The following is a 25991-nucleotide window of genomic DNA, read 5'->3' on the forward strand; positions in this document are numbered from 1 at the left end:
TTGGCTACTTGCCAGTTTGGTTGAGGTTGAACTGTTTTCAGGGCAGGAAGAGTGAACCTAGCATTTTGGTATAAAAACAAACAAGGTTGCTGTTGTACTTGATAAAGCGAAAGCTGTGGACCCAGCAGCAGCTCATTAACCATCAGTGACAGCTCCTGGTTAGTGGTGAGTTTCAGAGACCCCTGGACTCTCCAGAGAGGGCAGTAAATATTTATCCACGAAGGTAATAAACATCAACAGAGTGATTGATTGTCAACAAAAAAGGATTTTCTTGTTAAGGGGCAGATAAGCAGGAGGCAGAAACCTTAGGAAGCTGTTGTAAACCAGTTTCAGCTTCTGCTACTTTGACCTCTCTATTTAAAAGATTAAGGCTGTACCATTGCATGGATGTCTTCCTTGCACCTCCCACATCCCCCCACAAAATCAGATTCAAGATTTATCATATTTTAGGAGTAAATATAATTAAACAGCAAGAGAATCTAAGATACTTAACAAAACAGAAGTTCCTGCCCTTGACATTTATAGTGCTACCATAGTCATCAGAAAGAAAAAATGTGCCACTTACAGATACTCAGTAAACAAGCACATATTTGCTGGCCTCTGCACTCTACCCCCAGCTGATCTTTGCTTCATCTTCTTCAGCCTTTTTGAATGCCCCATGTGCCTTTGTTTTCATGCTTTTGGTCATGCTTGGCCTTGCTTAGCGCTTTCACCTTCTCCCCCAAACCCTACTTTTTTTTTTTAGTTAGCCATCTCACGGTGACACTTTCTTTAGCCAGTCTGTCCCTCAACAGCTTCCTTTCTTCAAGCTCGTCTTAGACTTCTGGCTCTGCTCCTTCCCTCACTTTTATTATAGGGTGCCATTTGTTTCTGTCTGAGGTCTTTTCTCCCTCACTGTGTAATTGAGTAAGTCACTCTTTCAGGGCAAGGCCAGTTCATCCAGTAGCGCATCTTTCTCATCCTCGTGGTCTATTCTGATGGCTGGATATGACTGTGACTATCATGTCACAGAAGGGGGGAAGTGATGGGTATAATATCAAAACACTGTGTCCATGCATGTTCAGCCGTTTTGTCCAACCACACAGGTTTGGCTAAAATGCTGGCTCCAGCTGCCTACTAGGTGTGTGTTTTTGAATGAGTTACCTAACTATACTGAAGCACCTGTTTTTCATCTGTAAAATATGAGATAGCAACATGGGTTCAGGTTCTCCCTCTCTGAAATATATCATCTGATGTTTAACAAGTGATTGTGTACTGCAGTTGAGGGCTGTTTACCCAGCCGACTTCTGGGAAGACTCAGGAAAGTAGTAGGAGAGCATCCCTGGGTTTTCACGGAGGCCTTGTAGAAGAAACAAGCCCTGTGCCTTGTAGAACTCCTTGTCCCTGTCGGAACCCAGGAGAGGTGTGTTACCTTGCCTCGGCAGGCTTGCTCCTTGTCTGCCTTTGTCCAGCCCCAGGACACAGATAAGTTAGTATTCTTGGTTTCTGGCAGCTGAGCAGTCCTTAACATTTCTACTTGGCAAGGTTCTGCAAATCTTTGTTCTGGGTTTGGAATTCGTCCCATGGCATTCCCCAAAATAATTACTTCAGGATCCTTTTATTGATGCCCAGCCTCACATTCGTGACAGGACATCTTGGTTTGACTTTGATTGTGGCAGTCCTGTCAATCTGAGGTTTGGGTTAGTATTCATTTTTGCATTTTTTGAGTCAGAACTCGAAGGCATTTAAATGTGCTTGTGCACAGCCTGAGAGTGATAAGAAAGGTCTTTTATTTTTATCTTAGATGTTCTGTGTCTGCATCGCAGCCTCTACTCAAAGCGCCTGGAAATAAAAGGCTTTAGGTCTGGAGATTACCTCCTGCCCTGGAAGCTGGCAGTTGCTATCCTGTTCTGACAAAACCCTCTTTCTTCAGATTCCTTCATTGCGAAATGAGAAACTCAGAGCCCTCAGCCCTAGTCTCCTTTAGCCTCTGCTGGCCAATGAACACTTCACCAGGTTACCTGAGATCCAAGGCATGGAAGACCTTCCATGCCACCTTGCTCCTTGTGTGGGGACCGGTTGCATGTTGGCAACTTTTGAGAACTTTAGGACTGCCCCAGTCTTTTACCTCATGGAGCTCAGGCCCCAAAGTCAGTCAGAATGGGAGGCCCTGACCCCATCCTTGGGGACACTACTGTCAGATCCAGTGTTAAGTGACAGTCTTACAGACAGGGTTCCAGAGCACTGACTAGGGACATGAGTGTCTGCTTAGCGTTTAGCTGACCCTCAGTTCTGGCTTTTGCTTTACTGGTAACTTCTGGTCTAATAGCATGACTCCTGTATTATTGTAAAGGAAAGAGTCTTTGGAGCCAGAGACGTCATTGAGATCCTTGCTGTTACTCTGCCTGCTATGTGACCTTGGGCAGGTCTCCATATGCCTCAGTTTCTACATCTGAGCAGTAAGGCTATTAATACCTACATGATGGGATCATGAGATGTTGGTTAAATGAAAGTTCTCAACATAAAGGCTGGTTTCATTGTCAGTACTAGCAAATAACTTATCTCTCCCTGCCTCTTTCCCAGAATTTTTTTTAAAATATTTATTTTTAAAGTTTTATTTATTTAGTTTTGGCTGTGCTGGGTCTTGGTTGCTGTGCAGGCATTCTGTAGTTGCAGTGAGCAGGGGCTGTTCTCTATCTGCAGTGCATGAGCTTCTCATTGAGGTAACTTCTCTTACTGATGAGCACATCATGCAGTGTGCTTTTAGCATGCAGACCTCAGTAGTGGCAGCTCATGGGTTCAGTGTTTGTGGCCCCCAGGCTCGAGAGCACCGGCTCGGTAGTTGTGGTTCACAGGCTTAGTTGCCCCTTTGCGTGTGGAATCTTCTGGAGCAGGGATAGAACCTGTGTCTCCTGCATTGACAGGTGGATTCTTTACCACTGAACAACCAGGGAAGCCCTTTCTCATAATTTTAAAGATTTTAAATGCAAAGGCTGCCTAGGAAAATGTTGCCAGAAGATTCTTAAATCAACTATAGTGAAGGAATGAATTTCACTAGCTATGAACATATATTATGTTGCAGTGAGTGAGTGAGTGAAAGTCGCCCAGTCGTGTCCAACTCTTCGTGACCCCATGGACTATACAGTCCATGGAATTCTCCAGGCCAGAATACTGGAGTGGGTAGCCGTTCCCTTCTCCAGGGGATCCTCTCAACCCAGGGATTGAACCCAGGTCTCCCACATTGCAGGTGGATTCTTCACCAGCTGAGCCACAAGGGAAGCCAAAGAATACTGGAGTGAGTAGCCTATTCCTCCTCCAGTGGATCTTCCCAACCCATGAATCGAACCAGGGTCTCCTGCATTGCAGGCGGATTCTTTACCAACTGAGCTATCAGGGAAGTATAGCTGTTGCAGTATGTCTTCTTTAATAAATTAATCCAGAGGGTTTCAACATTACTTTGTCACGACTCGGGGCCATAAACAGTTATTAAACTAGAACATTTTGACAGCATAATCCTGGTCAGTTCTGGTTTAGTGTGATTTGTAGCATGCAGGATCTTAGTTCCCTGACCAGGGATGGAACCCCGTACCCCTTGCAGTGGAAGCACAGAATCCTAACCACTGGACCACCAGAGAATTCCCTCTCCCCCCCCCTTTTTAAGTTGGTGAGTTCAGCATTGAATCAAATTCTACATTGTGTCAGGGAGATGACTAAAATGGATTTGACTTAGCTTTGGTCCACCATGTATGAAACTGGATCACTTATATAAAAGAATCTTTTTTCAGACTAATAGAAACTACTGATTATCATTTTGCCTCTTAAATCCCCAAATTGACTACTTTGTCCCTGGGTTGTGGTAATATTGGTAAGTCATGGCAAAAAGTGAACTTGCCTTCCTGGGAATGCCTGCATTTGCCATTTCAGCTGCTCTTTCTCCTCATCCCCCAGATTTTGGAGCTCAGTGAGGGTTGGTCAGAGACTAGGGGCAAGGAAGAGTAGATCAGTGAGGGAGATGCCATTCTCAGCGGTCACTTTGTTAAGAGTGTATGATGTTGTTTTCAGTTTAGTGCTGCCTTGTACACAGAATCTTATCATCTTGTAAGAAGATAAAAGTTGACAAATGCTGATTAGAAACACTGTCTTGAGTAGCATCCTTAAAAGAATGATTTATTAGGTTGCGAGGAAATTGGGAAGCCTGTGTTGCCATTTTGATCGTTTAGATTGAACTTTGACAAAATTATCTTTGGATTTCTAGTAATCTTGTTGCAGTTCCACTTAATCAGAGATGACTGCTGATAAATATTATTTAGAAGTGTGGAAAGTTTCCTTTGTCCACTAGAGCAAGGATTCTTGACTGTCTTGCTCACAGAGGTACCTCCAGCTCCTGCACCAGTGCCTGGCGTACTGTGGGCGTTCAGGAGGTGTGGATGAATGGATGAATAGTATGCTTACGCCGTGTGCTCTTTCCACAGAGCTGTGCCTGTCACGCTGTCTTGTCAGTTAGGTTCAGAGCAGAGTTGCCCAGAAGGGGCTGAGGATGCCTTTTTCACCAGTCTTATTGTCAGAGTTAATAATGCTGGGTGTGTTTGGGGATGGTCTACGTTTGAGGAAATGAAAAGAGTGTGTGGAAAGCTGTCTCTTCTCTCTTCCCCAGAGGGATATGTCTCAATGTCCAGGCCTGCCTGACTGGCAGTTCAGCCTATATGTGAGGGCAGAAACAGGACATGGGCTAGACTAGATGACTACGTCTTGAGGGTACATATTCGCTGAAGAGTGGCTTCCTAGTCCCCAAACACCTGCAGTGGCAGAAGCCACTTCACCCCTCTTCCTTTCTCTATAGCAATGAGGCTGCTAGTCATTTCTTTGTGAGCCTCCAGGAAATGGCCCAGCTGGCTTGGCTTATTCATTTCCTTGTCAGGAAAGTCGATGTGACCTTGACCGTCAGTGGGAGACCTGTAGCAAGTACACTGTGTGTCTGGCTGAATTCGCTAATGATTGAAAAGTACTTTTGGCAAGTCACCTTGCTGTAAGTGTTAGGTGCTGCTAATTTATTGTCCTCAGTAGAGATGAAAGATAATAATTTGCAAGAATCATTTCTGATTTACCTGGGTCTGCCCAGCACAGTGCCAGTCCCACGGGGGCCTTCGCTGAGTATCGCTGAAAGAAAACTTGCAGAAAATAAAAAGAGATATATTTGCTTTGAGTGATGGAAATATCATTAATCTGCAGCCTAGGAAGTTATTAGAAAGTAACTGGGTTTACAAAGTTCCTCTGAAGATTGTTCTCCTTGTGAGATGTTTTTCCAAGTCCAAATCCAAACACAGACCCTTGCTACTGTTGTCTTTGCTAAAGGTTTCATGGCTGGAGGGAGTGAGTGTGACCTGCTGTTTAGGGAACACTAGCCAGACAAGAGCTGGCTTACACCGCTGACTGGGAAGAGTCAGGTGGGGACGCCAACCCCGGGGCCTTTGCTTCCTGTACTAAAGCTTGCCTTTAGAGAGCCATTTCTCTATAAACTGCACTTAGAGAAGAAAGTCTGACAAACCTAAGGAAGTGAACTTTTCAGAAGCAAGAGTCGGTTTAAATATAGAGATCTGCTTCACTGGCAACTTGGAGGCTGCGGTGGGACTTGTTGTACCTTTTGTAAGACAAGTGAGGAAAGATGTTGGCACCTGTACATGCAGTCTGTTTATGAAACATAAACTCTCCTGTCAGAGCAAGGGCTCGAGAGGTCAGCACCCAAGGTAATGTGTCCTACCTTCGCTGGGAAAGAGGTGCCCCTCCCAGCTCTCTCTGAATTGCATCCATCCCTTGAGAAAGTTGGAACAGCCAGGCGTGGTGCACTGTTGGGCACTGGTTCTGGCAGAGGTGGGAAAATTTCTGTGAAACTGACAGCTCCTGGGCCCGTTTTCTTAACCAAGGAGGAGAAACAATTCCTTGGGAGCTCTTAGAATCCCATCATTATTCAGAGAAATGTAGCTCTTTGCAGTGTTAAAGCCTTGATTTATGTACAGTCCAGCCTGCTCAGAGCCGAGGGGAGCAAAGGGGAGAGGGCAGCGGCCTTGTCCCCGTCTCACTGTCGGCTCCAGTCCTAGGTGGGTCCAGGGTTGGACTTCATAGGTTTGCAGCACATCCTTCTCAGTATTCTACAGCAGCTGTCTGGAGTTTTTTTCTGCCGTGCCTGAACTGATGTCATTTCCCCCTTGGCAGACAGCTTCAGCTTTGCTGCGTCTGAGATATGTCACGAGAAGGTGGGGGTGGGTCGGAGCCAGGCAGGGGGGAGAAGCGAGGAGAGCAGGAGGAAGAGTGCCTGCTTGGTCCCAGAACTCTGTTTACTTTTTCTTCTTTGCTAAGGAAGGCCGGGTAACCGGGAACGCTGAGCACCAGACCCGCCAGGGGAAATGCTCCTTCCAAGACCTTAATTTTTCAAAAGCCCTTTGTTCCCAACGTTAGTGTGGACGATGCTCTTGCAGGATGCCTTTCCTTTTGGGTCTTAGACAGGTAATGGAACCAGTGGTCCGGGGATTGGGTTCGGAAAGGGAAGAGGGTGGGAGCTTACTTATCTCACTACTGCTTTGGGTGGAGGGAGCGTTTTAGAAAATGTCTTGCAGTTACAGCAGGCCAGCTCCCTTACAGAATTTTCCAGGCTTTTCTTCCTGCTTTCTAGTTGCTCCTTACTCCCCTAGTCACCGGATTCTTAACCCCCCTATATCCCTGAGATCTTGCTGGGGTGTCTGTTCTGGTTTTCCATTAGACACCATAAAACGGTTGCCAAAGCCTTAGTGAGGAAACAGTTGAGGGGTGAGGCCGGGAGGGGGAGAGGCACAGCAGGATTCCTGATCAAAACCCCTTTTATTCCTTCTCCATTTTGATTGGGTTAGTTAGCAGAGATTTCTTCACAGTTCTCTGCTTCTGAAGAGATTCTGAGCTGGGGGGGGGGGGGGTCCTTCTTTTATAGGGAAGGGCTCCTTTTAGAGACTTTCTCCTTTTAAGCCTGTGGTCAGGGCTGTGGGTTTGAGGGACGTCCTGAATGTCTCAGAGGGGTGGGGGTGGGACTGACCACATTTTGGTCTTCCTGATCGAGTTTTCAAAGCCAGCAGACCCCTGTGGCAGACACTTGATTACTTTGCGAGCTGCCGTTTGAAGTAGGGGCACTTGAATTATAGCCGGTAACCTAGTGTGGAATGAGAAAACAGTAGCGACCAACTGCGGTCTTCTGAGAACACAGCTGTTGCCAACTATTTGTTCCAGGGCTTCTGAGATCAGGCCACCCCTGCCCCCTCTTTGGTCTGAGAGGCATGTCTGTATCGGAATGTGTAGCTGTAATCAGCAGTGGCTGTAAGTGGGGGCAGGGACAGACGCACACCCTCCTGCTGCCTGTTCCTGGGTGAGAAAAAGCCACAGATGTGATCAAACCAGAAGTCTTAGAAAAGAAGTATATTTGCTGCTAGGGACTGCTGGTTTAACGTCACTCTTAGAAAAGGGCTCGAGTGTCCCTTGGGTGGCCTGAAATTCTTCTAAAAGTGAGCTTTTCTGAAAAGCTCCACGCGTTCTATTAGTGCTTTTGTTAATGGTCAGAGTTCCTTTGATGCAGAGGTAGGCAGAGAGAGTGGGGACCCTATTGGAGCACCTCCTCTGTCCCTCAAGAAAGGCTGTCCTTTTGACTTGTGGGCAGAGTAAGCCCTGGCGAGGATTTTGAGCAGTGTTGGAAATAGGAAGCATCTCCTGCTATGTCAGCAGACGGGGGAATAGCAGCTGGAAACTGCCTGATACAGTGGAAAGAGTAGGACTGGGGAGCCAGAAAGACCTGCCTCTGTATCTTGGCTCCCCCGCAGGGTCTCAGAGGCTGCATAACTTCTCTGAACCTCGTCTTGAAAATAATAAAACCTACTGGAAGAGTTATTGGGAGAATTTGACGAAAGAATGTATTTAAAACACTAGCACTCTGGCTGACTGAGAATAGACATTTAGTAAAAACATAAAGAAACAAGAAGCTAGAGGACTGGTTTCTAGACAGAGGTGGAGGATCTAATGGCAGGAGCTCTTGCCCTGGGATTTGGACATTGTTTGTTGACTGAGACTTGGGAGGCCATTGCTTACTGTAATCCGTACTGTAGTGATGACTGTAATCCGTGCTCAATCCAGTAACCTCCGCAGTTAAGTGAGAGGATGCAGCGCTGGGTGGCATGGCATGAAGGGCTGGGTTGGTTGTGGGGAACATCTCAGAGGCTGCCCGGCAGGGATGAATCTACGTTCTTGTTTCTGAATGGGTTCCTGGTAGAGGGCTGGACTTGAGGACCTCATGAGGCCCTTTCTATCCCAGCCTTCTGTGATTCAAACTTTGCCTGTGAGAACCCTGAGTATCTTTGGTAACATAATTTTGTATATTTCCAGTGTTTCTGTGTCTAACAGTGAAGCTGTGTTCTTTATTGGACCTATGTAAAAGCGAGCCTTCTAAAAATTACTTGGTGATAATTCTATTTTTAAGAAAATGATACAAAACATATATGCTGTGAGTCTTTATTATACTTTATATATATATATATATACACATACACACACGCACACAGATATATCTATGCTTTCATATATTATTTCCCTCTTAATACACGTAACACACCTATCTTATGTGGATTGCGATTCTGTTTCTCTGGTAGTGTGTGCTGAGCCTTACAGAAGGTAAGCCACTTGTCCAAGGTTGATCAGCTAGCTAGGGAAACAGTCATTAATGTTTATTTGTTTTTGGCTTTTTTTGTTTGTTTGGTTTCTTTTGTTTTAAAAATTTTAAACCCAGGCATTCTGATTCCAAAGCCTGGTGTTTTCCTTGCTATCTACTGGTGTCTATGAAAGTGGAATTGGATTAATGCATTGCTCCCGCCGGGGCATATTTTCTGAAGTTTATTTCTAGGTGGCCCAGGTACCAGATGAAATGAAAACACGTGTCTCTGAGTGCCCTTTTGCATTTTACTCTGTGAAAGATTCTCATGCACATCGCATCTACTGAATAATGCCACTGCACTTAATGAACGTGGACCTGGCACAAAGGATAAATAAAGCACCGTGCTTACTTCCTAGAAATCACACTCTAATGCAGTCATTCTCAAATGCATAAAAATCACCTAGGAGTGGGGTGATTAGAATATAGATTCAGTAGGTGTGGGGCCAGGGCCCAGGAATCTTCATTTCTGTTAAGTTCCCCAGGTAATTCAGACCTGGTAATATCTAGCCACACTTGGAGATTTTCCGCCTCAACTTGGCCCACATGCCTCACCCCCTTCCCTGCACTTGAGTAGCTTGGATATAACTATAAGACAGTGTGCTAAGCCTGAACCAGAGGATCCCCAGCAACTAGGACAGCAGAGGGTGGGAAAGCATCAGGCTTGGGGAGCGGGATGGGCATGGGAGGCTTTCCTGAGAAGGTGCTTCTTGTCTGAATCTCGAAGGATGAGTAGGAGTTTACCAGACATATGAGCTGGAGAATGAGCATTCCAGACAGATCAGGTCGGGAGTGTTGTTTTTGTCTTCTCTTGCAGATGAGAAGACACTGTCATCCATGAGTCTGGGTATTAGGTGTGCCTGAGATAAGACAAAGACCTTGCTTCAGCAAGTTGGTGTCCTTTATGACACACAGAAGGAAGGAAAGCATGAGGGGCCTCAGTCGAATAATGAGTGTGGCATGAATTCAGTGTCTATAAAGGGCAGCTAGGCCTTGTTGTTTAGTTGCTAAGTTTCATCCTGCACCTCTGACTCTTTTGCAGTCCTCATGGACTGTAGCCCACTAGGCTCCTCTATCCATGGGATTTCCCAAGTGCGAATACTGGAGTGGGTAGCCATTCCCTTCTCCAGGAGATCTTCCCAACCCAGGGATTGAACCCATGTCTCTGCATTGGCAAGCGGATTCTTTACCACTGAGCCACCAGGGAATCCTTAGGCTGTGTTAGTTCTTCCAGTTAAGGGACAGTTAAGATAACCCCCCGGAAGTTACAGGGTTGACTAGAGAATAGTATTTTTGTGCTTATTGGGGCTGAAGTTCTGAAGAGAATCACCTGCTGTACTTCTGGGCTATGGCACCACATGGAACATTTTAGGTATAACATGTAGTTGAGCATGCCATCCCTTCTTTATCTGGCAAGATCAGAAAATGAGTTTTCTGGTTACGGGGGAATCTATCCTGTCCACCTAGCAGATGGATTACTGATTTTCAAAGAACAAGATTACAACAGAATGTTCTTGGTCTGCTGATTTGAATGAATTCTATTTCATGTTTAATTCAGAAGGTATTGATTTTATAATGCTGGAAATTCTTGTGACCAACATCTCTATCTGAAAAGCATTGAGCACCTGTTCCACTCAAAGCATATCGTGGATACAGAGGGGTAAAAAGTTTATCCCCGTCCTCACAGGTAGGGGGCGTAGAACAAGGTCACAGATGATGGACCTTTAGGCAGGTGGCGGTGAGTGACAGTAGGAGTGGAGTGGTACGGTTCAGAGGTGTGGAAAGGTGGCTTTTGCAGGTGGTCCTTTGCACAGTCCAGTGGTCTCAGTTGTTGCACAGTAGGTGTGTGGAAGGACCAGTGTGAGTTCTAATTGCTAGAATGCAGCCTAGATCCATCAGGACAATAATTTATATTCTGCACCTCGAATGTTGCCTTTCTCTAGGATCATTGTCCCCTGAGATGTCCTCAATGATGAAGTGTGATGATCCCTGGTACTGAAATAAGTCATCCCCAGTGAAGCTGCAGTGGGTCTGGGGCCCGTTCAGGCATGGGGCCCTGCCCAGGTTGGAATGTATGGGGTAGAGGCACAGGGGGTGTTTACTGTTTTTGTTTGTTTTTTTAAGATTCATCTGTTTATTAGCCACACTGGGTCTTCGTTGCTGCACAGGCTCTCTCCAGTGGGGCTGAGCCTGGGCTACTCTTCGTTGTGGTGCATGGGCTTTCTAGAGCACAGGCTCAGTAGTTGTGGCGCAGGGACTTAGCTTCCCTGCATCATGTGAGATCTTTCTGGAACAGGGATCAGACCCATGTCTCCTGCACTGGCAGGTGGGTTCTTAACCACTAAACCACCAGGGAAGTTTTGTGTTAGGCCCTTGTGTGGCCTGATGCTGAATATGACAGAGTAGCCAGAGTGTTGAACCCTGGTTACTCCCTGGACACTGTCAGAAATCTTTGGGACTCCCAAGGACAGCACTGAAATGTTGTGATGGAGCCGCAAGTGGGGAGGGCATGCTCAGGGAGAGGGCTGAGGGAATTTGCTAACTTCTAATTTAACCCCTATGCTGCCGGGCATGATACTTTGATTATTTCATCATGACAGCCCAGGAGGTAGGAGTTCTTATCTCCTTTCTCCTGTGAGGCAACTGAAACTAAGAAGTTAACTCTTCGAGATCACAGAGCTCCAGTGTGGCGGTGGTAACTCTGGAGGCGCATGTCTTCAGTGCTGTCCTGCTCTTGCATGTCATAGGGAGCGTTTCTGCACCAAATCTGCTGCCAGACCGCCTCCCCACGGCCCTGTTCCTTGTCTGGGTTGAGTGTCCCCGTCACCATTACCCTCCTGTGTGGGCTTCTTTATCCTTGATACCAGGCTTAGGACATAGTAAGTGAGACTCTGCTGGAAGGGGACTGGCTTTATATGATGCAGCAGACACCAGGGCAGCACTCGTTTATACTACCAGAGGTGGAAGCTAAAACTCGTATTGGAACTGATTTGTCAAAATCTGTGAATACTACAAGCGAGAGCTCCATAGAACACCTCAGTTCCCTACTGTCACCTAACAGAAAGGGTGTTTCTCATCCAAGCCTTTCACGTGACTTTATAAAACACCCCCCACCCCCACGCCGCCCCGCCACGTCTCTGTTGCAAGAAGCTGCTTTTTTAGAGGAATGTGCTTGTTTTTTTTTTTCACTTTCCTGTTATCAAAGCAAAGAGAAACCAGCAGACTGGACAGTAACTCAGTGGAAAAGAAGACTGTATCTGCTGATTTTGAAACTTTTACCCAGAATGGCGCCAAAGAAAACATTCACTGCCTCCAGTAATATCCCATGAGTTTGATCCACCCCCTCCCACCCCTTTTCCTTGAAGAGGTAAATTTTAGTCCAGGAAAAGAGTAATATGGGGCTTCTTGGGGGGAATAAAAACCAAACTGTGCTATAAAATTTCTTCCCCTGCCCTGACTTCCTAACACCTAGATGAAAGTTCCTCCTTGGCACTAACCTTGATTCTGTTTGTGTATTTATAGTGACAGTGAGCTGAAACAGTCCTGCAAATTTGACCTGGTTTAGCCATTTCTGTGCTTGCTCTGTAGCCATTGCCCCTCCGTGAACGGCTCAACTGGACTTGAGCTGGACCTACCTCAGGAGAGGCGTCTGTTGCTGAAAATGGAGATTCAGTGTGATGTCTCTTGCTTGACCTGTCTTGTTCTTTTAACTGAAAGAGATGGGAGGGGCAGTGGCAGAAAATACACATCTCAGGAGAGAGGGAGACAGGCTTTGAAGACCAGCGGCTGGAGTGTGACACAGTGACTTCTTTTCCTGCAAGTGGTGAATTGTTTGCTGGGACTGAGTTGCAAAGAATACGTTGGTTCCATTGGACATTGCATCAAGGGGTTCAGAGTATTCTTTTTTTTTTTTTAGTTCTACCACTTTATTGCTACCAACCCAATTCCCTCCACCCTCGTGCACACATGCTCAGTTGTAATCCCATAGACTTCCGCCCACCAGACTCCTCTGTCCATGGACTTTTCCAGGCAAGAATACTGGAGTGGGTTGCCATTTCCTTCTCCAGGGGGTTCAGAGTATTCTTTATTGTTCGGTTCTCTTGCTTAACACACATGTTCTCAGGAGCTACCACTGAACTGTGATGCATGGTCTCGTTATGGTTTCAAATATTGCACAGCCTGTCGTATGGTTTTCTTCAAGGGTTTGGAAATGCTTGAGTCCTCCCCCCGCCCCCCCACCAGCAGGCAGTAGTGTGAATACCTATGACCTCCCACTCCTTGGGGTGTGGTTCTGGAGTGTGGTGAGGAAGCCTTGGATAGGCTGGGATAGGCTGCCAACAAAAATAGAATGTGCAATCATTTCCCTGTCTTGGGAGTAAGATTCCGGGTTGATGGGCTAGGCTGATTGTACTGGGTTACTGTACGCCCAGAGAGCCGTGGGTCCGTCTCAAGTCATCATGTGAAATTTCATTGCCACATCTCTGGCCTAACCCTTGGAGGATTCCTTCGCGCTGCTGCTTGTATAACGTAGCTAAGAGGCATGGGGAGCATGGGGGAGGAACAGCCCGTGGGGATACTGCATCGTCAAGTCACCAGGATGAGTACTTTCTGAAGGTTTTTGTGGGTCTAATCCCTTGCTGGATTGTGAGATGTGCACTTGTGAGATTGACTTCATCCTTCTCTTAGGAAATTTACAGAGTGGTTGGGGAGCCCAAAGGACAATCAGGTGACAAAGACTGGATGAAACACAATTCTGCACTGAGTTGTGTGGTTCAGTTTGGCTGGAATGGTGGTTCTAAACTGAGGGTAATTTCCCCCCTCCACAAGGGACTTTTAGCAATGTTTAGACATTGTTGATTGTTGCAAAACCAGCTAGGGGTGGAGTGGGGTATAGATATTGGCATCTATTGAATAGTGGCTAGGGATGCTTCTCCACATACTATAATGCACAGGAGGGTCGCCGCAGCAAAGAGTTATCTGACTCCATATGTCAGTACAGTTGTCCCTCAGTATTCACAAGAGTTTGGTTCCACAAGCCCTGCAGATAAGCAAAATCTGAGGCTGCTCAAGTCCTCCATGTAAAATAACTGTGTACCCTTGGCTTTCAGCATATGTAGGTTCTGCATCTGTGGATAGTCGGGGATTGATCCTGCAGGTACCTAGGGCTGATAAGCCAAGGTGGAGACAGGATGGGCGGAAAACTACTGCTGCATAGGATGCGGCACTTTGCTCAGGAGGCAGTCACAAGCCACAGGCCTCAGGGCAGGTGAACTGAGATGTTTTAATAAAGAGGAAGGAAGTAGGGGTACTTTTTCCTGCTGCTTTCTAAGCAATATGCATTATCTGCCCAGAAGTTTAGAATCTTAACATCTTGGTTGCCCCAATCAGCAGAAACTATGCCTTCTCAAGGACAGGTTTAGAGTTCATTTTTTATGGCCAGTAGATAAGATCAAACCCTTTTGGAACTGATATTTTATCTCTGAAAAATCTGTACAACCATCCCCAGAAGGGTAGAATCTCAGAATTGCCCAAATAGCAATAACTTTATACAGCTTAAAGAACAATTGTTTAGTCACTCAGTCATGTCTGACTGCTGTGACCCCACTAACTATAACCCACCAGTCTCCTCTGTCCATGTGATTTTCCAGGCAAGAATACTGGTATGGGTTGCCATTCCTTCTCCAGAAGATCTTCCCAACCCATGGATGGAACCTGCATCTCCTGCTTGACAGGCAGACTCTTTACCATTGATCCTCCTGGGGAGCCGTAAAGAACAATTAGGCTACGCTTATTTTAATAACAATCCATATTTCAAGCTGGATGCCTATTGCTGTGGCCCTTTGTTCTTCAGTCGCTCAGTTGTGTCCAACTCTTTGTGACCCCATGGACTGCAGCATGCCAGGCTTCCCTGTCCCTCACCCTCTCCTGGAGTTTGCTCAAACTCTGTCCATTGTGTCTGTGATTCCATCCAACTGTCTCATCCTCTGTTGTTCCCTTCTCCTCCTGTCTTCTATCTTTCCCAGCATCAAAGTCTTTTCCAATGAGTCAGCTTTTCGCATCAGGTGGCCAAGGTATTGGAGTTTCAGCTACAGTGTCAGTCCTTCCAATGAATATTAAGGATTGATCTCCTTAGGATTGACTAGTTTGATCTCCTGCAGTCCAAGGGACTCTCAAGAGTCTCCTCCAGCATCATGGTTCGAAGGCACTAATTCTTCAGCACTCAGCCTTTTTAATTGTCCGGCTCTCATATCCATACATGACTACTGGAAAAACCATAGCTTTGACTATATGGACCTTTGTAAGCAAAGGAATATCTCTGCTTTTTAATATGCTGTCCAGGTTTGTCATTGCTCTTCTTCCAAGGAGCAAGCGTCTTAATTTCACGGCTGCAGTCACCATTCACAGTGATTTTGGAGCTCGATAAAATAAAATCTGTCACTGTTTCCATTGTTTCCCCATCTGTTTGTCATGAAGGGATGGGACCACTATCTTCGTTTTTTGAATGTTGAGTTTTAAGCCAGCTTTTTCACTCTCCTCTATCACCTTCATCAAGAGACTCTTTAGTTCCTCTTCACTTTTCTGCCATTTGGGTGGTGTCATCTGTATATCTGAGGTTGTTGATATTTCTGCTAGCACTCTTGGTTCCAGCTTGTGCTCATCCGGGAGGGCATTCCGCATGATGTACTCCGCATAGAAGTTAAATAAGCAGGGTGACAATATTCAACCTTGACGTACTCCTTTCCCAATTGTGAACCAGTCTGTAGTTCCATGTCCAGTTCTAACTGTTGCTTCTTGACCTGCATTATAGTCTATCTTTGATAACAGAAAAGGGGGATACTAAATTTCCCTTCTTCTAAATCTGGTGTCTCTTAATCTTTAGATGTCAGGTCTTAAACTTCAGAAAGTTCTTTAAAGTTATTCAATATTTTGAGGAAAGCGTCTGGATTCTGAAGATTTTAAGAAGTCTTGTATCTGTTCACTGAGGGTAACATTTTTAATGTCACCCTTTGTTGAGGTGGAAGCCAGTGTTTTCCCTGAACTTTTTACTGGCAATAAATCTCTGGTACTGGTCTCTAGTGGAGGAAGATATGGTAACCTACTCCAGTATTCTTGCCTGGAGAATCCCATGGACAGAGGAGCCTGGCGGGCTACAAGCCACAGGGTCGCAAGGAGTCAGACGTGACTGAGTGACTGAGCAATGGTCTGTAGACAGGCAGGCACATGACTGATAGGTCTCATTATTATTAATACTTCTTTTGCCCCCAACAAAAGCCTGGTGCAGTGGGATGGCACTACTGAGGAAAAAATAGGTTAAATTTAGAATTTTGCTTAAAGTGAAGAAGGGCTCTGAGATTCCATGTGTCCTTCACTGTCCAGTGAAACTGCAGTGAATCTTTCTCAAAGTACATCAGCAGCAAGTTAACATGCACCTTCACTATTCCATAGCCCCTTGAAAACTGCACCTCTTTTTGGGCAAAGTGATTATTTGATTTGATGAAGAGCCATGTTCAAGGTAAAGCAAAGACTTTCATGAGCTAGAGCCCAGTCATGGAAAGAATACTGAACCAGAAGTCAGAACATCAGAGTTTTGACAGTCTCAATTCTGTCATCTGCAGCCTTTGGCTAGGTGTCAGTTCCTCCTTTGTAAGATAAGGGTGATAACACTTCTGATCTCTTGTTGGGTGCTGGCTGGCAGGCTCAAAGATGAGGCTGACTGTTAAAGAAATTTGAAAAGCTTTTGAGTCCTGTAAAAATGTGTAGTATATAAACTGACTAGATATATGTGTGTTGTGTATATAACCATCATTGCTTCAAATTATGACCCTGAGGCTTTGCCACATTGTTGGGGAAAAAAGAGAATGAATTCTGTTGATTGGACTGTATTTGTGGCACAAAATGATCCTGAATATTTTAGGAAGATTTTCAGCAATAAGAACTGAAACAGACGCTTTCTTTTTTTTAACCTAACAGTTTACTAATTACAAAGTTCCTCAAAGGCAAAGTCCATGTCTTATCTGTCATTTTTGTGCCTGTCAGCATCCAGCGTGAAAGTTTAGGATAACTGTTAATCATTCAGGTTTTTTTCCCACTGAAATTCAGGCTTTAGATCCAGAAAACTTGTTCTAGCTGTGTTATCACTCTGAATCTCGGTTTCCTGGTTTCCTGTAAAAAGAGAGGAATATGTAACTTGGGTAAAAACACCCAGCCAGATGCTTGATGCCAGCCAGGCACCAGGCAGAACTTGGTTCTCTGTCTCATTTCCTGAGTGTTGTGGCTGGAGGTTTTCCTGACTGGCTAGAAGTATTCTCTTCAGTCAGTGAAGAGGGACCCTCCTCTTTGTCTAGGTACCTGTTTTACATGGCATGTGTAAGATGTAGCTGGAGCCTCAGTCTAGAGAGTTCAGATGTCTGCCATTTATATTTGGGCCCCTGAGCAGGCCTTAACCTCAGAGTAAGAGGATAAATGAGGTATTAGTGAACTTGAGAGCAGGAGGAGCTCATCAGATGCCCACAGGGGCTAGTCAGTGACATGCTTGAGTCAAGCAGATGGGGTTTTTGTACAAGTAGGGGTTTGGGGAGGCTGAGGTGGAGCTAGAGGCCATGTACGTCCATGACCCTATCTAATATGGCCCCGGGATTTTCAGAAGCTGGAAATCAGAATTTCTGTATGAATCCTTTTCATTTTAAGATGTTCACAGTTAATTTCATTTTTTTCTAAAATTGTAAAACAAATGTACCACATGGATATAGAACTCAGTAGTGGGCCCTTTGTGGCCCATGGGCCAGCAGTTTGTAATCCCTGCTTTCAAACAGGAGGGACAGTGATACAGCTAATACAGAAGGAAAGGACTTGCCCTCCTGACCAGCTGTGGAGACACTATAGTAGAATTGCCTTCCTGCTCTGTCTGAGTGCCACTTGCTTTGTCACATGCTACCTGCTATTTTGTCCCTCAGCTTTGCACCAGCTCTTGCTGAAAATGACGGCATACTTCTCGGTGCATTTATTCTATGGCAGAAGACGCCAGTGATGAGGGATTGCCAATATACCTCAAGGGAGAACTGTTTTTCCTTGTAAGTGTCCGGGGGTGAAAGAGTGGCAGGTTAACCCAGTTTCCTGAGCTCTACCACTGGCCAGACCCCACAGGCCTGCATGCACTGGGACATCAACAAGTAGCCTTTAATAAAACTTTGGTCTATGTTGCAACTTCCGATCTTTGCTCTGGGATTTTCCTACCAGGATCAAGTGGCTTTTTCTGAGTTTGTTATTCAGGTTCCTAATAGCAACACAGGAAATGGGTTTTAATTTCTTTGCTGGCTGCTCTGTTTGGGGGCTGTTTAATGAGGCTCCAGTTGCAGTGTAGCTTTGGTTGTAGCAGGACTGGTGTGGATAGCAGCATACCTGACGTTTCTCCTTTTAAAAAATTATAATTATGATCTGTTTGTATTTTTTTTATGAAATGAGGCAGGAGAGCATAAGTAATTTTATGTGCTATGATTCTAAGTGGGAACTCTTGAGGGTAACTGTTGTGATGTGTTTAAGATTATAGAAAGAGATAGACTCTTCACTTTTAGAGGTAAAGAAATGTGTATGCTGTATATTTGTTATAAATTTAGGGCAGTGGTTGTTGAATTTGAATATATATGAGCATAACCAGGGGACTGTGCTTTTTTTAAACTTTTCATTGTGTAGTATAATGTAGCTGATTAACAATGTTGTGAGTTTCAGGTAGACAGCAAAGCTGTACATATAGATGTATACACTCGGGACTGTATTTTAAAAGGCAAATCCGCAGTCTCTACCTCCAGAGGTTCTCAGTCTACATTCTTAACAAACATCCCAAGGGATTTGGGGCCTATGGACCATACTTTGGGAAATGCATCTCTATTTTGTTTCCTTTGTTGTATAAATGTGTTCATGGCCACTGGAGGGCAGATTGACTTACTTGTGAGATGCCTTGGTTTATTCTGATTCACTGTGTTGTGGTACCTCAGATTCTTGGAGAGAGTCAGTTTCTGAGAGTCCTAGAGAGAATTGTTCAGGAGACCCTCACAGGTTGACATACAGGGACCAAGTCCCTTCTGCAACAGGGGTCTCAGGAACTTTCCTTCAGCAGCGCACACAGCCGCCAAATCTTGAAGCAGCTCCCCACATTGGTTGTAGGCTTTTTCCAAGTGTGTCACTAGCTCCAGGGTTTAGCTTTACCCTTTGAAGTACTTTACAACCAGTGTATGGGAGACTGGGTGCTCCTGAGCCAGGCAGCTGGAGCTTTGAGTCCTTAAGGGGTGAAGCACACTATCAAATCTGAGGGGTGAGGCTGAATCTTACCAGATTAGATTTATTGGCTTGATTAGAGAAGCATGCCCAGGCTATTTGTCCTTCCGGAAAATGACTGAGCTCAACAAAATAGCATAAAAATCCATTCCTAGTACCCTAGTGCATACAAAGCAGAATCTTGGTTCACATCTTAGCAGGGGCTTGCCCCTTATTAGAAAGGAAGAAACCATAGCTAGCAAAGCTTAAAGGAGTAATTGTTCTGTGTAGTATACCTTGGGAAGAATACAAAAGGAGAATGTGACAGTCCCTACCATCAAAGGGAGATTAGAGTAACAGGTGGGAAACAATGGGCCGGGACTCCCGTACAATCATCCCTCTGCTTCAGTTTACTTTCCTTCATCCCCAACTCTTCTGTAATGTCCTCCCACCCTTGGGGACTTCCCTGGTGGTCCATTGATTTAGACTTTGCTTCCAGTGCAGGGGGCATGGGTTCCATTCCTGGTTGGGGAACTAAGATCTTGCGTGCTGCACAGAGCAGCTGGGGAAAAAAAAAAAAACACACCTGTACCTTTGAGCAGTTCTTCTTTCCTTCAGCTCTTCAAACAGCCTTAAAACTATTAGTAGGAGAAAAGTGATTTTAACTTCCTTTTGATAAAAATAAAGGTAAATTCACAAAACTTTATAAGGAGTGTATTTATATTTTATGACCACTTGCAAAGGACATGAAAGTGTTTCAGTTTTAGAATTTAAAGATTCTGTCTCGGCATGCAAGTGTGTTCAGTCACTTCAACTCTTTGTGACCCCGTGGACTGTAGCCTGCCAGTCTCCATCCATGGAATTCTCTGGGCAAGAATACTGGAGTGGGTTGCCATGCCCTCCAAGAGTCTGTCTAGGATAGAACAAAAATAGCTGATTCTGAGTTAAAGGTGCTTGTCTGTTGTACAAGGCATATGAGGTCTGGCCTCATTCTGAATTCTCAGTACTTCCTTTCACACTGCTGTTCCTTAGATTCACTGTGCTCAGCCATGCTAGCCTTCTGTCTTTTCCTAGAGCACACCAGTTTCATTCTTGCACTGGTGTCTTGGCATGTACTTGACATTCTCTCTGCCTAGAACACATTTCCCACAGATCTGCTTAAGCTGGCTCCTTCTCATCATTCAGGGCTCAAGTCAGACATCACCTTCTTAAGGAGGCCTTTCCTGACTGCCTCATCTAAAGCCCTTTGTCCTGTTATCCTGTTTTAATATCTTTATGAGGCTTATTAGTACTTTAAATTCTAATTTCACTTGTTAATTTTCAGTCTTCCCTTACTGGAATATATTTAAGATCTTTTTTGTCTTGGTTGTTCTCTAGTTTCAAACAATATGCCCAGATGTGAGTTTAATTATCTGGAAATTCCATCTTTAATCAGTTGTCTCTTTAAATATTGACTCCATTTTCTTCTTTCTTTCTTTAGCGTCTTTTTTCTTATTTTCCATTTTTGTGTTTTCTCTTAATTGGTAGAAGCTGGTTGCTGGTAATTTTCTCAGATCTGCTTTCCAGTTTACTGATTCTCTCTTTAACATGGTCTAATCTCTGTGTAAACCACCTGTTGAATTTTTAATTTTAATAACTATTTTTCTACAAGTTGTATTTTTTTCCTGAAATCCATTTGGTCATTGTTTCTTTTTTAGTATGTTCTTTTCTCATGGTTTTCATTTTTTCTTTTTGGCTTTAATCATTTGAAACATGTATATGTATTACAGTTTATCTGATCATTCTATTAAGGTTTTTTTGGAGAGTCTTACCCTGCTATTGATTGAATTTCCCACATCTTGTTTGTATTTTTACATAGTTTTTATATTTTGCTTGAGCTCATCTTCAGCAGAGAGCTTTATTTGTGGGCATCTTTCATGCTGTGATTGAGAGTGGGTCTCTTTAGAATTTTACATTTCTTCTGCCAGATATCTCATTCTGGGACTACTTTTTGTGTTAAACTTTTGGCCTGGGGATTCTCAGACTATGTAGTTGAATTGAGTTCAGTCCCTCAGTCGTGTCCGACTTTTTGTGACCCCATGGACTGCAGCACTCCAGGCTTCCCTGTCCTTCACCCAGCTCCTGGAGTTTGCTTAAACTTATGTCCATTGCATCGGTGATACCATCCAACCATCTCATCCTCTGTCATCCCCTTCTCCTCCCACCTTTAGTCTTTTCCAGCATCAGGTTCTTTTCCAGTAAGTCGGTTCTTCGCATCAGGTGGCCAAGGATTGGAGTTTCAGCTTCAGCATCAGTCCTTCCAGTGAATATTAAGGACTGATTTCCTTTAGGATTGACTGGTTGGATCTCCTTGCAATTCAAGGGACTCTCAAAAGAGTTTTCTCCAACACCACAGTTCAAAAGCATCAATTTTCGGCACTTAACTCTCAATAGTTCAGATCTCAATAGCCTGTGGAAAGGCTTGTAGTTACAAATTATTAGAAGAGATACTTTTTCCCTCTCAATTCAGACCTTTCTTATTGTCGCTGTGTGCCAGTGGGCTCTTTTTTCTAGTCTGCTTTCTCTCTTTGAGGGTCTTCACCTTACATTGGAACTCAGTTCCAATTCCCTGTTTTAGGTGGACTCAAGAAAATAAAACAGCTCCTTTCCACAGCAACTGAAAAGGCCTGATCTCATTTATCACTGTAGTTTGTAGTTCCCCAACTCCAACATTTTTGGTCCTGGGGTTCTTCCTTGCTTTCAGCTATATAATTAAAAGAATATTATTATTATATTTTTAAAGTTACCTACTCAGCTATATCATCAGAAGCAGGATCTTTCCCCCTAGAGTCTCTTGCTCAGTGCAGTAGCGTAGCATCTAACACAATGCCTGGCTTGTGGAGAAAGTGATATCAATACATGTTTGTTATTCAGTTTTAGAAATGGGTGTTTCCGTTGGGAAACCATTCCTCTTCCCTGTAGAGAAGGCCAGAGATGGTGCTCCAAATTCACTCGTATCCAACAGCCAAGAGATGCAGCGTTTGTGAGTTAGCTACATGTGAAGGATTTCAGTTTTCCTATTTTTCACTGCTAAAACGTTAGTGCTTTCCTAAGGGCATGAAGATGCTGTTGCCAGTTGCTAGCAGGGTTTTCCAGCCCCATAAATTAGCAAATTAAAACCATCCCTGGGGAACTATTATTGCCCAGTGTCTCTTTTTATGCTGGCATTTTGAAAGTTCTTACACTGATTAAATTGACCTTTACAGTGGCTCAGCTAAGAATAGCAACTCAAAGACATGGAAACTCTTAAGGAAAATGATGTTAGTCCCATAGTTTATGCTGCCGCCAAAGAGATGAGATAATTTATTGCATATGTGCAAAGGCGTACTATTCATCCTTTTCCATTGTAAAAAATGTTCTTTCCAGTTCAGTGTTGGTCTTGCTTACTGGGTTCTTCCTGCCTGTGCTTTTTGTTTGGTGACCATATATGCCCTGTTTCTTAGAGCAGCTGGTCACTGTGCTACCAGAAGTCACACCTATAACAAATGAGAATTTTGAGGGTCATCACCACAGTTATTCTGAGGTGAAAGACCTCAGCATAAGATCATGTGCTATTCACTCAAAGTTCCTTTTTAACAAGTCTGCATTTTTTGTATTTTGGGGCCAGGAGTTTGTGCAAATGCAACATTGCTGAGAAGTATCTTTAAAATGCAAATCTCATCTTATCCCCACTTACCTAACTCCCTACATACTTTTTCAACCATCTCCTAGCTCAAGGACTTTCCTTGTACTATTTCCTTTGTTCTTCCCACCCCTCTTCCTTGGTTACTAACTTTTTAACCATCCTGGCAATCTCAGTTCAGGCTTACCTTTCTCACAGCTGTCTGGACCTCCTTAGCTAGTTTCTAGTTCTTATCTGTTGTAAACTCTTACCAAATGAGGTGTTTTTCCTTCCTACTTGCAGTTTTATCTGTATGATTACTTTATCATCTTTCATTAGACTTTAAGCTCCATGAGGGTAAAGACCATGACTGTTCTGGCCTTTATTTATTTATTTTTAAGCTTGTTTTATTTTTTTAACATTTTGTTTATTTATTTTGGGCTGTGCTGGGTCTTCATTGCTGCATGCAGGCTTTCTCTAGTTGTAGCAAGTGGGGGCTGCTCTCTAGGGGTACACAGATTTCTCATTGCAGTGGTTTCTCTTGTTTCAGAGCACGGGCTCTAGGGTGCTCAGAGTTAAGTAGCTGCAGCAGGCAGCTCAGCAGCTGTGGCTCACAGGCTCTGGAGTGTAGACTCAGTAGTTGTAGCGCATGGGCTCAGTTTCCCACAGCGTGTGAAATCTTCGGACCAAGGGTTGAACCCGTGTCCCCTGCATTGGGAGGTGGATTCTTAACCGCTTGTCCGCCAGGGAAGTCCCACTTTTCACCTTTTATTTGCTCCTTGTGTTCCCCACTGCTATTTCAGTGCTGGTGCAGGGTAGGTACTCAATAAATGTTGAAGGAATGGGTGAAGGCCCCATGTTCCACAATGGGATGAAACACCATTTTACTTTTCAGAAAATTAGTGTGTGAAAATAATGACCTTTCAAGCAAAGAAGGGAGGAGCCCCAAGCATGTTGCCCCTCCTCACTGCCAAGTAGAAAATGTTCCCAAAGTCAAAGAGCTCCTTAAGGGCAGGGACCTTATCTTTTCCGTCAAAGACAAAATGTTGATTGTGTTTGGGGATTTTAGTGGATTTATTTAAGCATATCAAGTATTAAAAGCAAGTGAAGAAGTATAACTTAAACCAAGGATGTTCTAGTTTATTAGTTAAAAGCTCAGACTCTGGAGTCAGATGAATTAGCTAGCTGCGTGGCCTCAGGCAAGTTACTTAGCCTCTCTTGACTTCAGTTCTCTTTTACTACCCATTTCATCCTCTTGTAAGGAATTTAGAACAGTGCCTAGCACAGAGCAGGTACTCAGTATTATTCACCCCAGCTCATTCTGCCTTCATGGAGGCTGCATAGCCATTGTTTCATTCACCAAACCTTTGTGTGCCCAGCACTGTGCCCATTCTTGGAGTTGGGGATGGGGATTAAGGAGACAGAGCTCTTGCCCATAGGAAGGGCACAGTTTATTCTCTCATTCACTCTTTATTTATTTATTTTTTTTGAGAGGATTCACCTTCACTTTCTCCTCTAGAAGAAAACAGTATTTGGGTTCTTTTGTATTTTAGACAATAGAATAGGAGTAGCTCTACCACCCTGATCACTAAAGAATAAATGTTTTGATTAGAAATTAAAAGTTGATATAAGGAGTAAATCCTCAAAAAAAAAAAAAAAAAAAAAAAAGGAGTAAATCCTCCAGTAGTGATTTTTTAAAAATCTATATCCTTAAAAGGTTTTCTTACCAATGTGTCCTTAATTATCATTGACCCTATTATCAGATGGTACTTTCCACATTAAAATACATTTAATAATTTTTCTTAGAATTGATATTCTATACATTGTCACAATATACATAATCTGAATAATACAGAAGTATTTTTTAATTTAAACATGTAAAACACAAATGCTGACTTGACATATATTCACACGTAATTCCTTCTCTCACGTTTACAACTCAACAGATTTCGTGAATCCAGAGGAACTGCTATAATCACTATATGGAACATACTATTTTAGTATTTCAAAAGTTTATTCCAACCCATTTCTTCTTTTATACTCTAAAACATCTTCATTATGTTGTTTGATGAGATAGATCCACAAAAACACGGAGGTGCCCAAGGTCAATCCAACCTTCGGCCAGTTAGGGCTGCCATGCAGCGGTTCCCGGATGTAGAACTTTGACCGCGATGAAGAGACAATCGGGAACCTAGCCGGGGCCAGCAGCTTCCGGAATGGGCGCAGCAACGCGGACGGCGCCATCTTACCTGGCTTCCTGGGCTCTGCCTCCTCATTCACTCTTGAGGAGGGGAGGGGAGGGGTGGGATATTAACTTCCCACTCGAGACTTAGCCTAAACAATGTAATTTGTGTATAGTCCTTGGAGATGCTTGGAAGAAAAGCAAAGGATACTCATGAAGAGTGCTGAGAATTTTTCATATTTGAACTTTGCATTGCATTCTCTCCAGTTCCTTTTTCTATTCTTTATGTGTCTGGAGCAGCCTACATTGCCAGTGAGCTTTACTGTTCTGAGAAATAGTTCTACGTGAATGCACAGTGCTCTTTTATTGAATGGTCTCTCATTGAATGCAAAGTGCTCCTTATTGAATGGTCTTTCATGCCCAGCAGTAATGACTCAGAGAATAACATTGATGTTAAGAGCTCAGAGAAGTTTAGTTACTACTGAAGTTACCACAGTTAATAAGCATAGTGTGAGAGCCAAACTTTGAACCCAGATCTGGCTGAATCTTAACCATTTGGATCTTGAGCTGCTTGGAGATCCTGAAAGTCCTCTGGGTGACTTCCTCCTACAGGGAAGGGTAGAAGAGCACCAAGCAGCATTTGCACACCTCTATTCTTTGCTTTGACTGAGAGGAGACATAGGTTACAGGAACTTTTGCATTGGCTGCTGCCAAAAGGATTGGGAGGTGGGTAGGGTGGTAGACTCTTCAAGTTGAAGGAGACATGAGTGAGCATCTTAACTAGCTCTTGGGCCACTGAGTGACTTGCCCAGAGTCCTGTTCCTCAGTAGTGGCAGAGCTAGGACCAAACCGAAGACTTCTGGATTTTCTTCTCCTACCTTTCTCTGGAGGAGCTCATCATGCTCACATCTCACTACCCTCTTAATCCATCATTTCTTCCATGTAAAGGTCCATGAGTCCATGTCTCGTCTTTAACTGCCCACCTACTTCCCTTCCTCCTGTAGCAGAAAATGACAGTTCCCATAACCAAGACCATCCCAGACAACTTGGGGACTCTGTTTGGGGAGAGGAGAACAGGGGGTGAGATATCCTGGGTAAAAAGTATTTGGGAAACTGAGTTAAATGATGCTGCCACAGTCTGCTGTCCTTGGGAAAGTGGAAGGAGAGCAGGGAACAGAGCAGGGTTCTGTTTACATCAGGCTTCATGTCTTGGTGGATGGGAA

General features: G+C 44.2%; 2 protein-coding genes across 3 annotated transcripts in view; one reads left to right on the top strand and one right to left on the bottom strand.

The window, feature by feature from the left end:
- Positions 1 to 25991, top strand: part of WBP1L (WW domain binding protein 1 like) — a 59130-nt gene that overhangs the window by 16778 nt on the left and 16361 nt on the right. The window contains exon 1 of one of the 2 annotated variants that reach the window (XM_043925347.1): positions 6231 to 6480. The exons of the other annotated variant lie outside the window; for it this stretch is intronic. Coding sequence (XP_043781282.1) covers positions 6454 to 6480 — 27 coding nt within the window. The 5' untranslated portion in view covers positions 6231 to 6453. Of the gene's footprint in view, positions 1 to 6230; positions 6481 to 25991 lie in introns of those variants that run through there. 2 annotated transcript variants of the gene reach the window in all.
- Positions 24362 to 24845, bottom strand: LOC122708799 (NADH dehydrogenase [ubiquinone] 1 subunit C1, mitochondrial-like). The gene has a single exon (XM_043925348.1). It carries the CDS (start codon positions 24828 to 24830, stop codon positions 24600 to 24602), a length of 231 nt encoding a protein of 76 aa, XP_043781283.1. The 5' UTR covers positions 24831 to 24845; the 3' UTR covers positions 24362 to 24599.

The sequence above is a fragment of the Cervus elaphus genome, chromosome 15 (assembly GCF_910594005.1).
Source record: "Cervus elaphus chromosome 15, mCerEla1.1, whole genome shotgun sequence".
In the NCBI taxonomy this organism is placed as follows: Eukaryota; Metazoa; Chordata; class Mammalia; order Artiodactyla; family Cervidae; genus Cervus; species Cervus elaphus.

What these genes read in the sequence shown, in the direction of transcription:
- LOC122708799 (XM_043925348.1), bottom strand. Translation starts at nt 24,830, where the DNA reads ATGGCGCCGTCCGCGTTGCTGCGCCCATTCCGGAAGCTGCTGGCCCCG.